This window comes from Hyperolius riggenbachi, chromosome 1 (genome assembly GCF_040937935.1).
Source record: "Hyperolius riggenbachi isolate aHypRig1 chromosome 1, aHypRig1.pri, whole genome shotgun sequence".
NCBI lineage: Eukaryota > Metazoa > Chordata > Amphibia > Anura > Hyperoliidae > Hyperolius > Hyperolius riggenbachi.
In genome coordinates, this window is record NC_090646.1 from 332,571,751 (window position 1) to 332,586,750 (window position 15,000).

General features: G+C 42.4%; 1 protein-coding gene across 2 annotated transcripts in view; it reads left to right on the forward strand.

The window, feature by feature from the left end:
- The window catches only part of KXD1 (KxDL motif containing 1), a 59,687-nt gene that overhangs the window by 35,389 nt on the left and 9,298 nt on the right, over positions 1-15,000 (forward strand). For both annotated transcript variants that reach the window (XM_068233910.1, XM_068233909.1), the window contains 2 exons: positions 7,493-7,645; positions 12,182-12,228. In XM_068233910.1, coding sequence (XP_068090011.1) covers positions 7,493-7,645; positions 12,182-12,228 — 200 coding nt within the window. The remainder of the gene's footprint in view (positions 1-7,492; positions 7,646-12,181; positions 12,229-15,000) is intronic.

Sequence of the window (15,000 nt, forward strand, 5' to 3'; positions counted from 1 at the left end):
TCAGTTTTCCGGTAAAAAAAATCACATGACTAAAGTCCTCAGTTGTCAAACAACACAAAATCTATTCTCTCACTTGTCACGATTAAAATGATACCCTATATACATAATCCGATAGCTTATTGGGCATACAGCACACTGTTTACCACAAGTACGCCTATCTACTCCCCTGAGCTTCAGATGAAGTTTTGTGGGGAGTAGATAAGCGTAGCAAGGGATTCAAAGTGGTTAAATAAATAAATAAAACGCAATAAAATGTATGTCATTGGAAATTGGATTGACATACTGCGCAATGAAATTTTGTGTTTTATTAAAAGGCCAATTTTAAACTGATGATGGTTATGAGTCACTGAAGTACGGAGTGAGACGTACGGTTTGAGCGAGAGCCCCACCTGAAAAAAGAGGTGGTCTGCATCTGGTGAGCCTCCCAGTTTTTGAGGTGGTGGGCACAGTGTTGCACTGTTAGTCACGGGCACTGAAGTTTTGCTGAAGCATGAGAGATATGCCAAATGAAGCAGTGTTACACTATGTGAAGCTGTTTTTGCAGGTCTAACCCCTGGAAGAGCGCAGTGGATTGTTTTTACACATAAGGATATTTCAAGTGGATGAAACAGCACACTAACAGGACTGCTATATAAGTGTCTGTGAAAAAGACAAGATATAATTGTTTTGTTGTGATAAGGCTAAATATTAGGCTAATGGATGGAAGAAGCGCTATTGCTCTGGTGTTCACTTGGAGGTGAAGTGGTTAAATGACAGAGCAGAACTAATGACCCTTTGAACTTCCTGGCAGAAAAACCTTAAACAAACAATGAGAGATGGGCTAAGATAAGTGCTTCAGATTGTAGCATTGCTCTCTGACTAAATTAGTCGGAGACCTCAGAGAAACTCTTTTGCATAGATGAAGTTTAACACTTCCTGTACTGGAAACAATGAGACTCATATCTTTGCTACTAATGTTCTATTTCTTAGCTGTTTTACACATAGAAATCATTATCTCATAAGTTTATTTTCACTTCAGATTCCCTTTAAATTGAAAAAATTATGAGAAAGTCTGACAACAAATCTTCTTAGTTTAGTTCACTCTGGCCATCGGGGAGAAATTATCCATCCCTACAGTGAAGAAGAGTACCTCCTATGCAATGTCTAATTCGTCACTGGATTATGCCAACAACCACTTCAGCTCGTATGGGAGCTAGAGCATAGCCTGCGTAATGGCTGAAGGACCCTATCCTGAATCAGACCAGCACAGCTGCAGACAGACGCAGCATGGGCAAAGTCAATGAAGTTTTAACATGCATGTGACTGCACATAGGCAGTAATCATTGGCTTCTGTACTGTTATCTGTCTGCAGCTGTGCCAGTCCAAATCAGGATGCAATCCTGTATAGTTAATTCTGGAACTTTAATCCATGGATTATGTTATTTTCTTTTTGTAAACATTGCAAAGTATTGGGTCCAAAACACTTTGCTAAATGGCATATGTTTGAGAAGGCAAAAACATAACCTATAGGGAGACACAGAGAATACCTTCACCTGCTCTGTGCATCAGTTAAGTATTGCTTTAACCCTCCTGGCGGTTTAATTATTTCCGCCAGGAGGCAGCGCAGCGCAGTCCCGGTCCACCCCTCGGCGCTGCCTGGCACTGATTGGCGGGGGGGGGGGAGCGCGTGACGGATAGCAGCGATCGAGCGCGGGGCGGCGGCGATCGGTGTGCTGACGCAGCTAGCAAAGTGCTAGCTGCGTCCAGCAAGAAAAAAATTAAGTAAATCGGCCCAGCAGGGCCTGAGAAAAGGTTAAAGGATTCTAGATGTGTAAAAAAACAAACAAACAAACAAAAAAAAAATAATATGCAGTGGGTAGGGGAGTATGAGCTAATACTTACTGCTCCTTCCATTCCCCTCCATCAGCAGCTGTTCTCCTGTAATCCATCTTGGTCTCCACGCAAGTCATACAACTCTCCTGGCTTGTAATCCAGACATACTGCACCACACATGCGCAGTATGTCATTTCTGCTCCCCGTGGCCGCGCATAATGATGTAGCAGGCTGCTACGTCATTATGTGCGGCCACGGGGGAGCAGAAAGGACATGCATCACATTATGTCCGGATTACAAGCCAGGAAAGTCGTCTGACTTGCAAGAAGACTGGGATGGATTACGGGAGAACGGCGGCTGACGAAGGGGAATGGAAGGGGCGTTAAGTATTAGCTCATACTCCTCTACCAACTGCATATTGGTTTTTTTTTTTTTTTTTTTTTTTTTTATTATTATTTTACATCTGGTATCCTTTAAAACTGATTGCAATGTTCTCAGTGTAAACTGGCACTAACTGTTTATTCTGTAACTGGAAGGACTAGAGGTTTAAAAGGACAACTGTAACGGGAGGGATATGGAGACTGCATTATTTATTTCCTTTTAGGCTTCTTGCACTCAGGGACGTTACAGGCGCACGTTAGTGAAGCCTGTAACGCTCCCCCAACGCACAGCAATGTAACACAAGTAGGCTGTTCACACTGCCCACGTTGCGTTACATTGTAACGCAGCAAAGTGCTGTATGCTGTGCGTTCTACGTGGCTAAGCCGCGTTAGACTGTTTGCACATGCTTAGTCATGTTGGGGAGGAGGGAAGAGCGGCCGGGCACATGGCTAATTAATATTCACTGCACTCAGTGACGTGCAGTGTTTACTTCCTGGAGTGGCCGCTCTGTGCGGCGATTGGCCGGCCGGACCACGTGATGCCGCATGCGTCCAAGAGTATGCATCACGGACGCCAGAGTGAGCTGCACAACGCGGCTCACTCTGACGTTCACACCAGAGAGCACCAGGCGTTGTGTTAGGGGCACGTTATGTGCTCTATAACGTCCCCTAAACGCAATGTCCTGGTGTGTAACTAGCCTTAAACAATACCAGTTGTCTGGCTTTCCTGATAATCATCTGCCTCTAATACTTTTAGCAATACAGCATATCGGGTGTTTCTGGCATTATTGTCAGAGCTGACAAGATTATCTGCATGTTTGTTTCTGGTGTGATTCAGACACTACTGAAGCCAAATAAACCACCAGGGCTGCCAGGCAACTGGTATTGTTTAAAAGGAAATAAATGTGGCAGTTTTCATATCCCTTATTACAGTTGTCCATTATTGCCAGGTGGATAACGGAAGCCTTTGCTCTGGTTTCTACATTACAACATAAGGAATCCCCAACAGTGCTGATGGCTCAGTCAGCTCATTCAGTCAACCACTGACTGAGAGCGAGGGCTTCTCTGGAAGACCTTTTCAAATCCCCCACACAGTCTAGTGCTAAGTTTTTAATACATTTTATTAGATATTATTGCTATTAGATATTATCAACTTCCTTGATGAACCAGGCTCATAGCTTTTCAGGTACTGAATTCCCCCCAGCAGTGAACGTTAGTCTTCAGTGTTCCGGTCAATGGTTGATTTCCCAAATGGCTAGCAGGAAGAAAACTCTGAAATTCTTCCATGAATCTTTTATAAGTTGTCACTGATATCCCACCCCAGTCTGGGTTGATAAGCACTTCTAATATAAATTATGACTCTATAGTATGTTTTATAGTAGAAGCAGTAGAGTGTTGTACCATGTTGGCTGTCGGTAAAGCAAAAAGTTTTGAATTGGGATACCACCATTTACTAGCTAACTTACAGGTAAATAAAAAGTAAGCTTTCGGTTAATGAGCCTTGTTAGGACTTAGTTCCTCTATGTTAATAAGATGTTAAAACACACAGCTTATGTACACTGTTCATTTGGAGGAGAAACATTCTTTTGCAAACCTAAATAAATGTAATTAGATGACGTAACTACCTAACAACCGCGTCACGCCAATGGGTGTGACCGCGGTGGCAGCCCCAGCACCGCCTGATGCCAATTGGCGTCAAGTCCTGGAGCTGCAGTTAGGCAGGGAATGCGTGCGTGCATGTGCGATTGTTCCCTGCCGGTTCATGGAGCGATCGCGGCTAGCAGGCTTTTTTCCGCAAATTACCCTTTGTTTACCTTTGTACAGCGCTGCGATCTTCTGCAGCGCTGTACAACAGACACTCTGCTGTCCCCCGGATTGGGTAGGGAATGGAGCCCTCTCATAGGCTGTGATGCCTATGAGAGGCGGGGATAAGTGCCGATCGCCCCCCTATGGCGATTAGGATGGCACGGGAGAGAGAGAGGAAGGACGGAGGGAAAAGCCTCCCCTTTGTTATAAATAAATAAATAAAAATTTGCAGCAGCGATCAGAGACCTCTGGCAGAGTTTCCTATTAAGGACACTAAAAGGAGGTCAGAGCCAGTTGTGTGCTAAGTTGCAGGGCTGTGCAGCACCCTGACCAAGCTGCACAGCCCTGCATTTTGAAAAATAGCCTGGTCTTTAGGGGGGTGTAAGCCTGTGTTCATCAAGTGGTTAAAGAGAACCCAAGGTGGGTTTGTGACATCAATATTAGGACACAAAGGCACATTCTGCATACAATCACCAGCCTCTGTGTCCTTTTAGTGGGCTCTGCTGTCCCCCATTATAAAAACCGCCAGGCTAGCGACACACAGATTGTCACTAGTCTACTGTTTACCTTCTGGCTGCCACTCACCGCCGCTCCCCCGCATCCTGTATAGTGCAGCTCCCCGCCTCTGTCCCTTCCCTCCCCGCCTGGAGCTGCGCTATACAAGAGGCGGGGGAACGACGGTGAGTGGCAGCTAGAAAGTAAACGGCAGACTACCGACAATCTGCATGTCACTAGCCTGGCGGTTTTTATATTGGGCGACAGCAGAGCACAGGGGGGGAGGGGAGCCTAAGGGCACACTGTAAAGACACAGAGGCTGGTGATTGTATGCAGAATGTGCCTCTATGTCCTAATGTTTGTCACAAACCCACCTCGAGTCCTCTTTAAAGCGGACCCGAGATGAAAAACTAACTATAACAAGTAACTTGTCAATATATCTTAGCTAAAGTTTAGATAGTTTACACAGCAAATCTAGCTGCAAACAGCTTTAATAGAATAAGAATATTTCTTCCTGTGATACAATGACAGCAGCCATGTTGTTTGTAAACATTACACAGAGGCAGGGTTATCTGCATCTTGAGCAAAGAAAACTAATCCCCCCTCCTCCTCCCTCCTCCCCTCTGCCTTTGAAATCTCTGGCTAGTAATACCTCCCCCTCCTCCTGCCCAGACTGAGCTCCCATGAGCCCTTGCTACTGTCTGAAAGTGCCTTAGCTCTCTGAAAACCTGTGGGAGTGGTTTACAGTGGGTTGCAAAAGTATTCGGCCCCCTTGAAGTTTTCCACATTTTGTCACATTACTGCCACAGACATGCATCAATTTTATTGGAATTCCACATGAAAGACCAATACAAAGTGGTGTACATGTGAGAAGTGGATCGAAAATCGTACATCATTCCAAACATTTTTACAAATAACTGCAAAGTGGGGTGTGCGTAATTATTCGGCCCCCTGAGTCAATACTTTGTAGAACCACCTTTTGCTGCAATTACAGCTGCCAGTCTTTTAGGGTATGTCTCTACCAGCTTTGCACATCTAGAGACTGAAATCCTTGCCTATTCTTCTGTGCAAAACCGCTCCAGCTCAGTCAGATTAGATGGACAGCGTTTGTGAACAGCAGTTTTCAGATCTTGCCACAGATTCTCAATTGGATTTAGATCGGGACTTTGACTGGGCCCTTCTAACACATAGATATGTTTTGTTTTAAACCATTCCATTGTTGCCCTGGCTTTATGTTTAGGGTCATTGTCCTGCTGGAAGGTGAACCGCCGCCCCAGTCTCAAGTCTTTTGCAGTCTCCAAGAGGTTTTCTTCCAAGATTGCCCTGTATTTGGCTCCATCCATCTTACCATCAACTCTGACCAGCTTCCCTGTCCCTGCTGAAGAGATGCATTATGCTTCCACCACCATATTTGACAGTGCGGATGGTGTGTTCAGAGTGATGTGCAGTGTTAGTTTTCTGCCACACATAGCGTTTTGCATTTTGGCCAAAGAGTTCCATTTTGGTCTCCTCTGACCAGAGCACCTTCTTCCACATGGTTGCTGTGTCCCCCACATGGCTTGTGGCAAACTGCAAACGGGACTTCTTTTGCTGTCTGATAACAATGCCTTTCTTCTTGCTACTCTTCCATAAAGGCCAACTTTGTACAGTGCATGGACTAATAGTTGTCCTATGGACAGAGTCTCCCACCTGAGCTGTAGATCTCTGCAACTCGTCCAGAGTCACCATGGGCCTCTTGACTGCATTTTTGATCAGCGCTTTCCTTGTTCGGCCTTTGAGTTTAGGTGGATGGCCTTGTCTTGGTAGGTTTACAGTTGTGCCATACTCCTTCCATTTCTGGATGATCGCTTGAACAGTGCTCCTTGGGATGTTCAAGGCTTTGGAAATCTTTTTGTAGCCTAAGCCTGCTTTAAATTTCATAATAACTTGATCCCTGACCTGTCTTGGACCTGTCTTGTGTGTTCTTTGGACTTCACGGTGTTGTTGCTCCCAATATTCTCTTAGACAACCTCTGAGGCCCTCACAGAGCAGCTGTATTTGTACTGACATTAGATTACACACAGGTGCACTCTATTTAGTCATTAGCACTCATCAGGCAATGTCTATAGGCAACTGACTGCACTCAGATCAAAGGGGGCCGAATAATTATGCACACCCCACTTTGCAGTTATTTACTTGTAAAAAATGTTTGGAATCATGTGTGATTTTCGTTCCACTTCTCATGTGTACACCACTTTGTGTTGGTCTTTCACGTGGAATTTCAATAAAAATGATTCATGTTTGTGGCAGTAATATGAGAAAATGTGGAAAACTTCAAGGGGGCTGAATACTTTTGCAACCCACTGTATTTAGTTTATAGGGAATTAAAGCATTAAAACAAAAACAAAAAAGTATTTGGCTTGAGGAATGCCCTATAAAGAATAGGAAATGAACACAATTATGCAATGAGTAAAACTTAATCTCGGATCCACTTCAGGAGGGTCTCACAGGGATGCTAGATAATTTATGACTAATGGATAAGACCACTAGTTTGCTAAAACATCATATACCGCAGACTCCGGGTGATGGGGTGACTAGGCACACAATATAAACCATTTGTTATGAGCAAATTGTGGCATTTAAAGCCCATCTTACTAGCACATGAAATACAACAAATGATGGCATTGAACACTATCTTACCAGCATATGAAATAAAAAGAATTGTGGCATTTAAAACCCATCGTACCAGTACAAGAAGAGTATTTGTTTAAACCTTCTTCTGCAATTTTTAACCAATGTACTGTATACATTTTTTTTTTCTTTTGAAGATCGCCTTAAAGTACCCGTGAACCGGGTTGAAAATAATATACTTTTTATGCTGTTTAATCTCAGGTGCTGGGACTGTTTTTACATGAGGTGCAACGTTCTCAATAGCAAGTTTTCTTGGAATCTTCCAGGATATTCACTATCAGGCTTCCTTTATTCTATACTCCTTTTTTTTTTTTTTTCCCCTTCTCCAGGCTTGACCGATTTGAGAAAACCAATGAGATGCTTCTGAATTTCAATGGTCTTTCTTGCACACGACTGCAGCAGATGACTGATAGGTTCTTGCATCATACAAGGACATTAGTGGAAATGAAGAAGGACTTGGACACAATATTCAGAAGGATAAGGTAGGAATTTTGCAATTAACTGTGATAATATGACTGATTGTAAAATGACACAACTAAATAAAGAGAACCCGAGGTGGGTTCTAAGAATCCATCTAGCATACAGAGGCTGGTTCTGCATACAATGACCAAGCCTCTGTTGCTATACTGTTTCCCCCCCTCTGCACTCTGCTATCCCCCATAAATCAATCGCCGTGCTGGTGACACGCAGCGTGTCACCAGCCGGCTATTTACATGTGAAGTGTCAGTCTGCCGCTCCCTCGCCTCCTCCATAGCGCCGGTCCCCGCCCGCATCCCTTCCCTCCAATCAGATCAGCAAAAACAATCTAAATGTAGTCTTGTCAAATCAATACACTAGTGGAAGTAATCTAACAGACTTGTTTCCCTGCAGTCTGTACTTAAGTCAGCCACTCGACTCTCCCTCCTCTCATCTGCTGCTCCTCTCTGTAATGCTTCATTAGTTGTCATTTAACTGGACGATTCACTTTAGACTTTAATCACTTGGCCCTATCTAGACGGATATATCCGTCTAGATAGACTGTGCTGCTCCTGCAGTGTGGTGCGCGCAATCGGGCGCGATTCCGCTGCCTGCCGCTAGCCCCATGATCAGTGAATGGGAATATAATTCCCATTCACCGATCTAAGCCCCCCTGCGAAATACCGACGCTTTCTAAGCAGAGAGCGCGGTATTTCTGCCCGGGAAAAAAATTTGCAGCCTCCTAATAGTTCCTGGCAGCGTGATTGTACGCTCCAGGAACTTTTTTGACTGTGGCCATCTTGTGGCCAAATAGTAAACTGCACCCACATACATTTTTTTAAATAATTACATTATATTACACCTAAAAATAGCTGTTTACCTCCAAAACTAAAATCACCCACATACACTACATAAAGTTACTTAAGGGTCTAAACTTTTTAAATATACATGTTAAGAGAGCATCTTATTAATTTTTTTTTTTTTATTATTATAAGCTTGTAAATAGTGATGAACGAAAATTGAAAAAATGCACCTTTATTTCTAAATAAAATATCGGCGCCATAAATTGTGATAGGGACATAATTTAAAAGGCGTATTAAGCGGGACAAATATGCAAATAAAATACATGGGTTTTTATTACGGTAGCCTGTATTAATTTTAAACTACAATGGCCAAAAACTGAGAAATAATGATTTTTTTCCCATTTCTTTCTTAATCTTCCTGTTAAAATGGATTTAGAAAAAAATAATTCTTAGCAAAATGTACTACCTAAAGAAAGCTTAATTAGTGGCGGAAAAAACAAGATATAGATCAATTAATTGTGATTAGTAGCGATAAAGTTATTGGCGAATGAATGGGAGGTGAACGTTGCTCGGATGCATGAGATTTTCTACGCTGTAGGCTGAAGTTGTTAAATTCTAACCTACCAAGCTCTTACCAATCTTTCTCCCCAGTACATCTCCTCACTAGTCTACTAATAAAATCCCAACCACAGCCTTCTGCTCTACACACAAACTTTCTTTCCTTCCCTACGATAACCTCCTTCCATTCACGTATACAGGATCTCTCACATGCCTCTCGCAATTAGAGACACTGAAGCGGAAAAAAAAATTATGATATAATGAATTGGTTGTGAAGTACGAATAATTACTAGAGCATTGGTAGCAAAGAAAATATTCTCATATTTTTATTTTCAGTTATATAGTGTTTATTACATTGCATCATTCTCTAATATTTGCTTACACACTACTCAGCATTCTAAATGATTTTACAGAGCAGGCCAGTGAACTATTGACCTGGCCTCTGCTGAAGAAAAAAATCACAGTGACTGACAGTTGAGATAACAAGCTTCAGAAGACAGAGCTCTCTGCAACTTTCAAAGTCGTGGAGCTAAATGGCTCTTTTGCATAGATAACTGGAGGTTCTTAACTCTTCCTGTACTGGAAACAATATTAGACTTATGTCTGCTCCTAATGTTTTATTGCTTAGCTGTACTACACATACAAATCATTATATCATCATTTTTTTTTTCCGCTTCAGTGTCTCTTTACAACACACTTTTCAAGTAGGAATACAATCTAACCTACTGAGCAGCTAAAAAAAGTGGAAAAAAAATGTAGAATGCATCTACCAATAGGGGTCCCGAAGCTGCCTCGGTGTCCACTTTGTAATGAGTGCCCATTTTTGTCACTGGGGGGAGGGGAGATTAAGGTTAGGTGCCATGGGGGAGCTATTGGTTGCCCGCTGGGGGGGGGGGGGTGTAATTGGTGGTTGTAGAGGGGTTATTTCCCACCAGGTGAGGGTTCTGTGTGAGTTGGGAGAGGTTAGGTTATATTGAAATATCAGTGAATATTACTGATATTTCACTATACTGTATCAATTAAGTAGTAGAATATCTGTAAAGTTACCTATATTCTACTACCGCTATTTTATTTGCCCATAACCGCATAACCGGTTTTTGGTGTGAGGTTTTTGGGTTTGTTTTTTTTTTTGTTTGTTTTTTGTTTTTGTTTTTAGCTTCTGCAGCTCTTAAGTTAGCTTGGGCATTTTTAAATGTACTCCTAACTTAGCCATTCTGCTTTCAGCCCCTGGTCAAGCTGTGCTCTTACAATCTTGAGGCAACATGTGACCTGAGATCTGTGTATGTACAGTACAAAACATATTAATAAAACAGGCTGTTTTCCTTGTTTTGCTGCCTGAAAGCGTTCATTTTCAGACATGCAAGTGACAGCTTTTGTCTTGTCAGTATCTTGTTGGGAATGTAGTAAACATCACTGATAAGCAAATTACAGCCATAAAAGTTTTCCTGGCAGAATACAACTTCTGAGAGCAGGGGATGAAAGAAAAAGGTCATTAGTTCATGGTTTTTTTTTTGTTTGTTTGTTTGTTTGTTTTTAACTATGGGACACTTAATAGGCTGCCACTAATTAGAGACCATAAACCATTAAACATACTTTCGTAAATGTTTAAATAGGTGTTGGATAATAAATACAATTACTTATCTCATCAGTTTATTTTCACCTCTGGATCACTTTAAAGGACACCTATTAAAGTTAACTAAAATTCTAAATGCCACATATATTTCCAGTAATTACTAGCAAATAGCAATACAAAGGCTTTTTTTTCATATTTTCATTTTTTCTATGTGAAGATGATATTTACAGAGAACAGTTTTCACTGTGGGCACTACCATGGAGGACTGAGCCCAGCACATCCAGCATACAGAACAGTCCTCACTGGTAATCCAGTGACTGAAATTTCTTCAGAATTATAGAAAGCAGAAATATAGCATCAAATAGTGTGTATATAACTCATCAGCTGTTCCTGTGCCTTTGTCTGCCTTATGCAGTTTTAAAGTAAACCAAATTTACAGCCAGGAGAAGCTCATTCTTAATGGTGGGTGTAAGCATGCAAGTACAGGAATAAAGTACAAGTCCTCTTCAGATCCTTTCTCTGTAGCTGAAAAATCTCTCAGCTGTTTTCATATGATCTGTGAGAAAGCAGTGTATGTAGGCAGGGCAGAAACAAACAGTAAATCATTCCTGGCTCTGGCCTCAACACTGACTTTGTTACAAAAAGCTGATACTCAAAGTATTCCTTTCACACTGGCTGTGATCAGAGACTTCTGAAAAGTTTTCTATTATTACTGGCTAAAAGCTCTACAGGTATGTGGGGTTTACAGAATGACAGTTTGTTTGATAGTTTCTTTTTAACCCCATTGCCGACCGCTCCACGCCGATTGTCTTAAACACGGTGGCAGCCCCAGGACCACTCCACGCCAATTGGCATGGAGTCCTGGGGTGGGGTTTTGCAGGAGACCATGTGCATGATCACCGCTAGGAGACTGTTAGATGGCGAAACCGCCATCTATTTACATTGGTACAGCACTGCGATCTATGGCAGCGTTGTACTGGGGACAGCTGTGTGACACGGCAGTCCCCTCTGGAGGCAGAGAAGCGATCTGCTGTCATAGGCTGAAGGCTATGACAGCCAATCGCTGTAATTGGCTTGCGTGGGGGAAAAGAGGGAGGGATAGAAACTAAAAAAAAAAAAAAAAGTACATTTATTTTAAAAATATTTATGAATAAAAAAAAATAAACATCCTGGGAGCAATCGCAGCCCACCAACAGAAATCTCTGTTGGTGGGCAGAAAAGGGGGAGAGGGATCACTTGTGTGCTGTGTTGTGTTGCCCTGCAGTGAGCCCTTAAAACTGCAGTGGCCTTAATTGTAAAAAAAAAAAAAAAATAGCCGCTTGGGGTGTTAAAGCCAGTGGTCTTTAAGTGTTTAAAGATGATCTAATAATACAACAAACTTGGATGAGCACCTTCTATATTTCCCCACCTTTTTTCCTTCCTTGTTCCTTTAGATTGTAAGTTCTCAAGGGCAAGGTTGTCTACCTTTTGTGTCTTGTAAGTTCCTTTAAAAATGTTTTATTTATATACAGTTGTCACTATCACTTATTACATTGTCTACCATTTCTGTATTAAGTACCAATGTGTTTTTTGTGTATACCAGTATCTGAGCAGTGGTACCTGATGTATATTGTTGTTTTCTTGCGCAGGATGTTAAAAGGGAAATTGGCTAAGCAATATCCGGAGTCTTTTAGCAGTAAGTTATATATTTATATGATTCTCTCCTTTTTTCTTCTCAATGGATGTGTTGTGCAACTACCTGGTGCAGAAGCTGGGGATAGAGGGATTAGGGGAGGAACAGAAGGTAAAGAGCCATGGTAAATTGATCATACTCAAAATGGGAAATTGTTAGCTGTGGGGTCCTGCAATGGTCAGTACTATGCTACGTACACACATGCAACAACGATCGTTTGTTGAGAACGACGAACAAACTTTTAATTGATGAAAGAACTACCTAAGTAAAGTTAGTTTTAAAATGTGTGTAACGATCTGATCGTTAGAACGAACGTTACATCACGTAAAGCAACTATTGCGCTTGCGCATAAAAATGAAGTTTCATGGAGAAATATCGAAATGCGCATGTCAAGCCTAGTACGAACGACCGTTTCCAACGATGTACTACTTTTGCAAACGACCGTCGTTGGTAAAAATCCGCAAAGCTAGATCTTTCGTTTTTAACGATCTAGCTCGTCCGTCGTTAGACTTAATGATCGTTGGTTGCTTTTTTTAAACGATCGTCGTTTGAAACGATCGGGGAACGATAGTTTCAAACGACTATAGTCTCGTGTGTACACACCTCTAGTTGCCTTCCTTTTAAAAAGAGTCTGAAACCTAAAATAATGCCTCCTTTTTCTTCACTAGGCATTCCGGTTCAGCAATAAGGCCATAGCTGAAATGCCGCATTCCCGCTGCAGAACAATCGATTAATACCCCCGAAATCCCCAGGGCAAAATTCAGGGCTCCTTCCGGGGTAGAGGCAGAGCTTTGTGCAGTAGCACTCTTCCTTGGGTTGTGTCAATCCGCAGATCTCCGCCTCCTCCCGCCCCTTGAAAGAGAGGGGCGGGAGAGGTGGAGATCTGCGGAGATTGACGTGACTGGAGGCAGAGCTAAAGCTCAAGGCTCTGCCTCCCCTGAGAAGCAAAATCCACGGCCTGGAAAGTCATGGAATTTTGCGGCGTTTCAACTATGGCCTTATTGCTGAACAGGACTGCCTAGTAAAAATAGTTGTTTTTTTTTTAGGCTTCAGACTAATGTAGTAGACTGAATACAAAGTACCGGTAATGTTTTATCAACCCACGCAGCTTAGTGACATATTACAAACAGAATCTGATTTTACAAAACCTTTTGTCAAATGTCCATTGACAAAGACTGCTACCACATGGAAAACTAAAATTACCAATGAGTTAGATAGATGACTGATTTGTGAGGTACGGGCATACATGCCAATGCGGGTGTACGTGTGTGGCTGGGTGTACGGACGTCCACTGGCTGTCAAACTAGCGCCCATTTTTCAAACGGGCCTAATTGGCTAATGGAAAATGAGATGCAAATGGTTTTTGAGATGATGCAAATTTTGCAAATTTTATATTCAATTTTATGCACCGTGGACTGGCAAAATAATAATCCTAAAATTTGTAAAAGTGTACTCAGTAACCTGCAGTGTTAGGCTGGTTTCACAGTGGGACGTTACAGGCGCACGTTAGAGCAGCCTGTAACGCAGCCCACCGCACAGTAATGAAAAATCAATGGGGCTGTTCACAGTGCGGACGTTGCGTTACATTGTAACGCTGCGTCACAAGACAACGTACTGCTTGCACATGCTCAGTAATGTTGGGGAGGAGCGGAGAGCGGCCAGGCACATGGCTAATTAATATGCACTGCACGTTATGACGTGCAGTGTTTACTTCCTGGAGCAGCCGCTCTGTGCGGCGATTGGCCGGCGGGACCACGTGATGCCGCATGCGCACAAGAGTGCGCATCACGGCATCACTGACGCCAGAGTGAGCTGCACAACGCGGCTCACTCTGACGTCCAGATCCAGCACCACCAGGCGTTGAGTTAGGGGGACGTTATGCGACCTTAACGCCCCCTCTAACGCAACGTCCTGGTGTGAAATTAGCCTTAGGGAGTCTTGCTTAACCTCCCTGGCTTCAAATTCATCAGGATTTCTGTGCAAAAAGTGATCCAATTAATTTTCGTAACCTTTTTTTCCCTGTAACTTGCCAAAATATGTCAAGCAAGGGTCTAGTATAAAGTGCAGGTGAGTGTTGCCATGTATGCACTTTAATACTGTTCTCAACATGTTTTGTATTGACGTGTATATCCGTCAATCCCGCTAGGGAGGTTAAGGACCCTGGTCTCCTGTGTCAGGGGCAGAGCCCTTAATCAGTACATTATCCAGCTATTCTACTTGTCAGCATAATAAAAAATGCTAATTGTATAACATCTGGCTTCAATTTTGCATGCACTGCAATAATCCTTAAAATACTGAATGAAATACTGCATGATTTCTTAAAATATCAAACAAAATGCTTCATTAGGTAAAAACAATTTTGTGAACTATCCTGAAGTTTTTTGATTTACTGAACTGTTTCACCACATGTGGGAACATCTTAGTGAATATTCAAAAAAAAAAAAAAAGTAATTTTACTTGCATGAACATTTTTACGTAGTGAGTTGGGCCTCCATATAAAATAAATGGGGCTCACAGTAGTGAATATCAGACTTGGAGAAAGGCTTGGGAATACTGGATGGTAAGTTGAGCAATCTTATACAATGCCGAGCCATAGCAGCTAAAGCAAATAGTCGGGAAGAATTTTTTGTTTGTCCACTGTGATCAATGGATTTCTCGGTCCTCCATTTTGAAAATGACCATTACCCCATAACCACTTCCTGGTCAGCGCACTGTTAAACTGTTATATCGCCCACTTGAGCCATAGGGAAACATGGACATTACCTTACTCCTCTT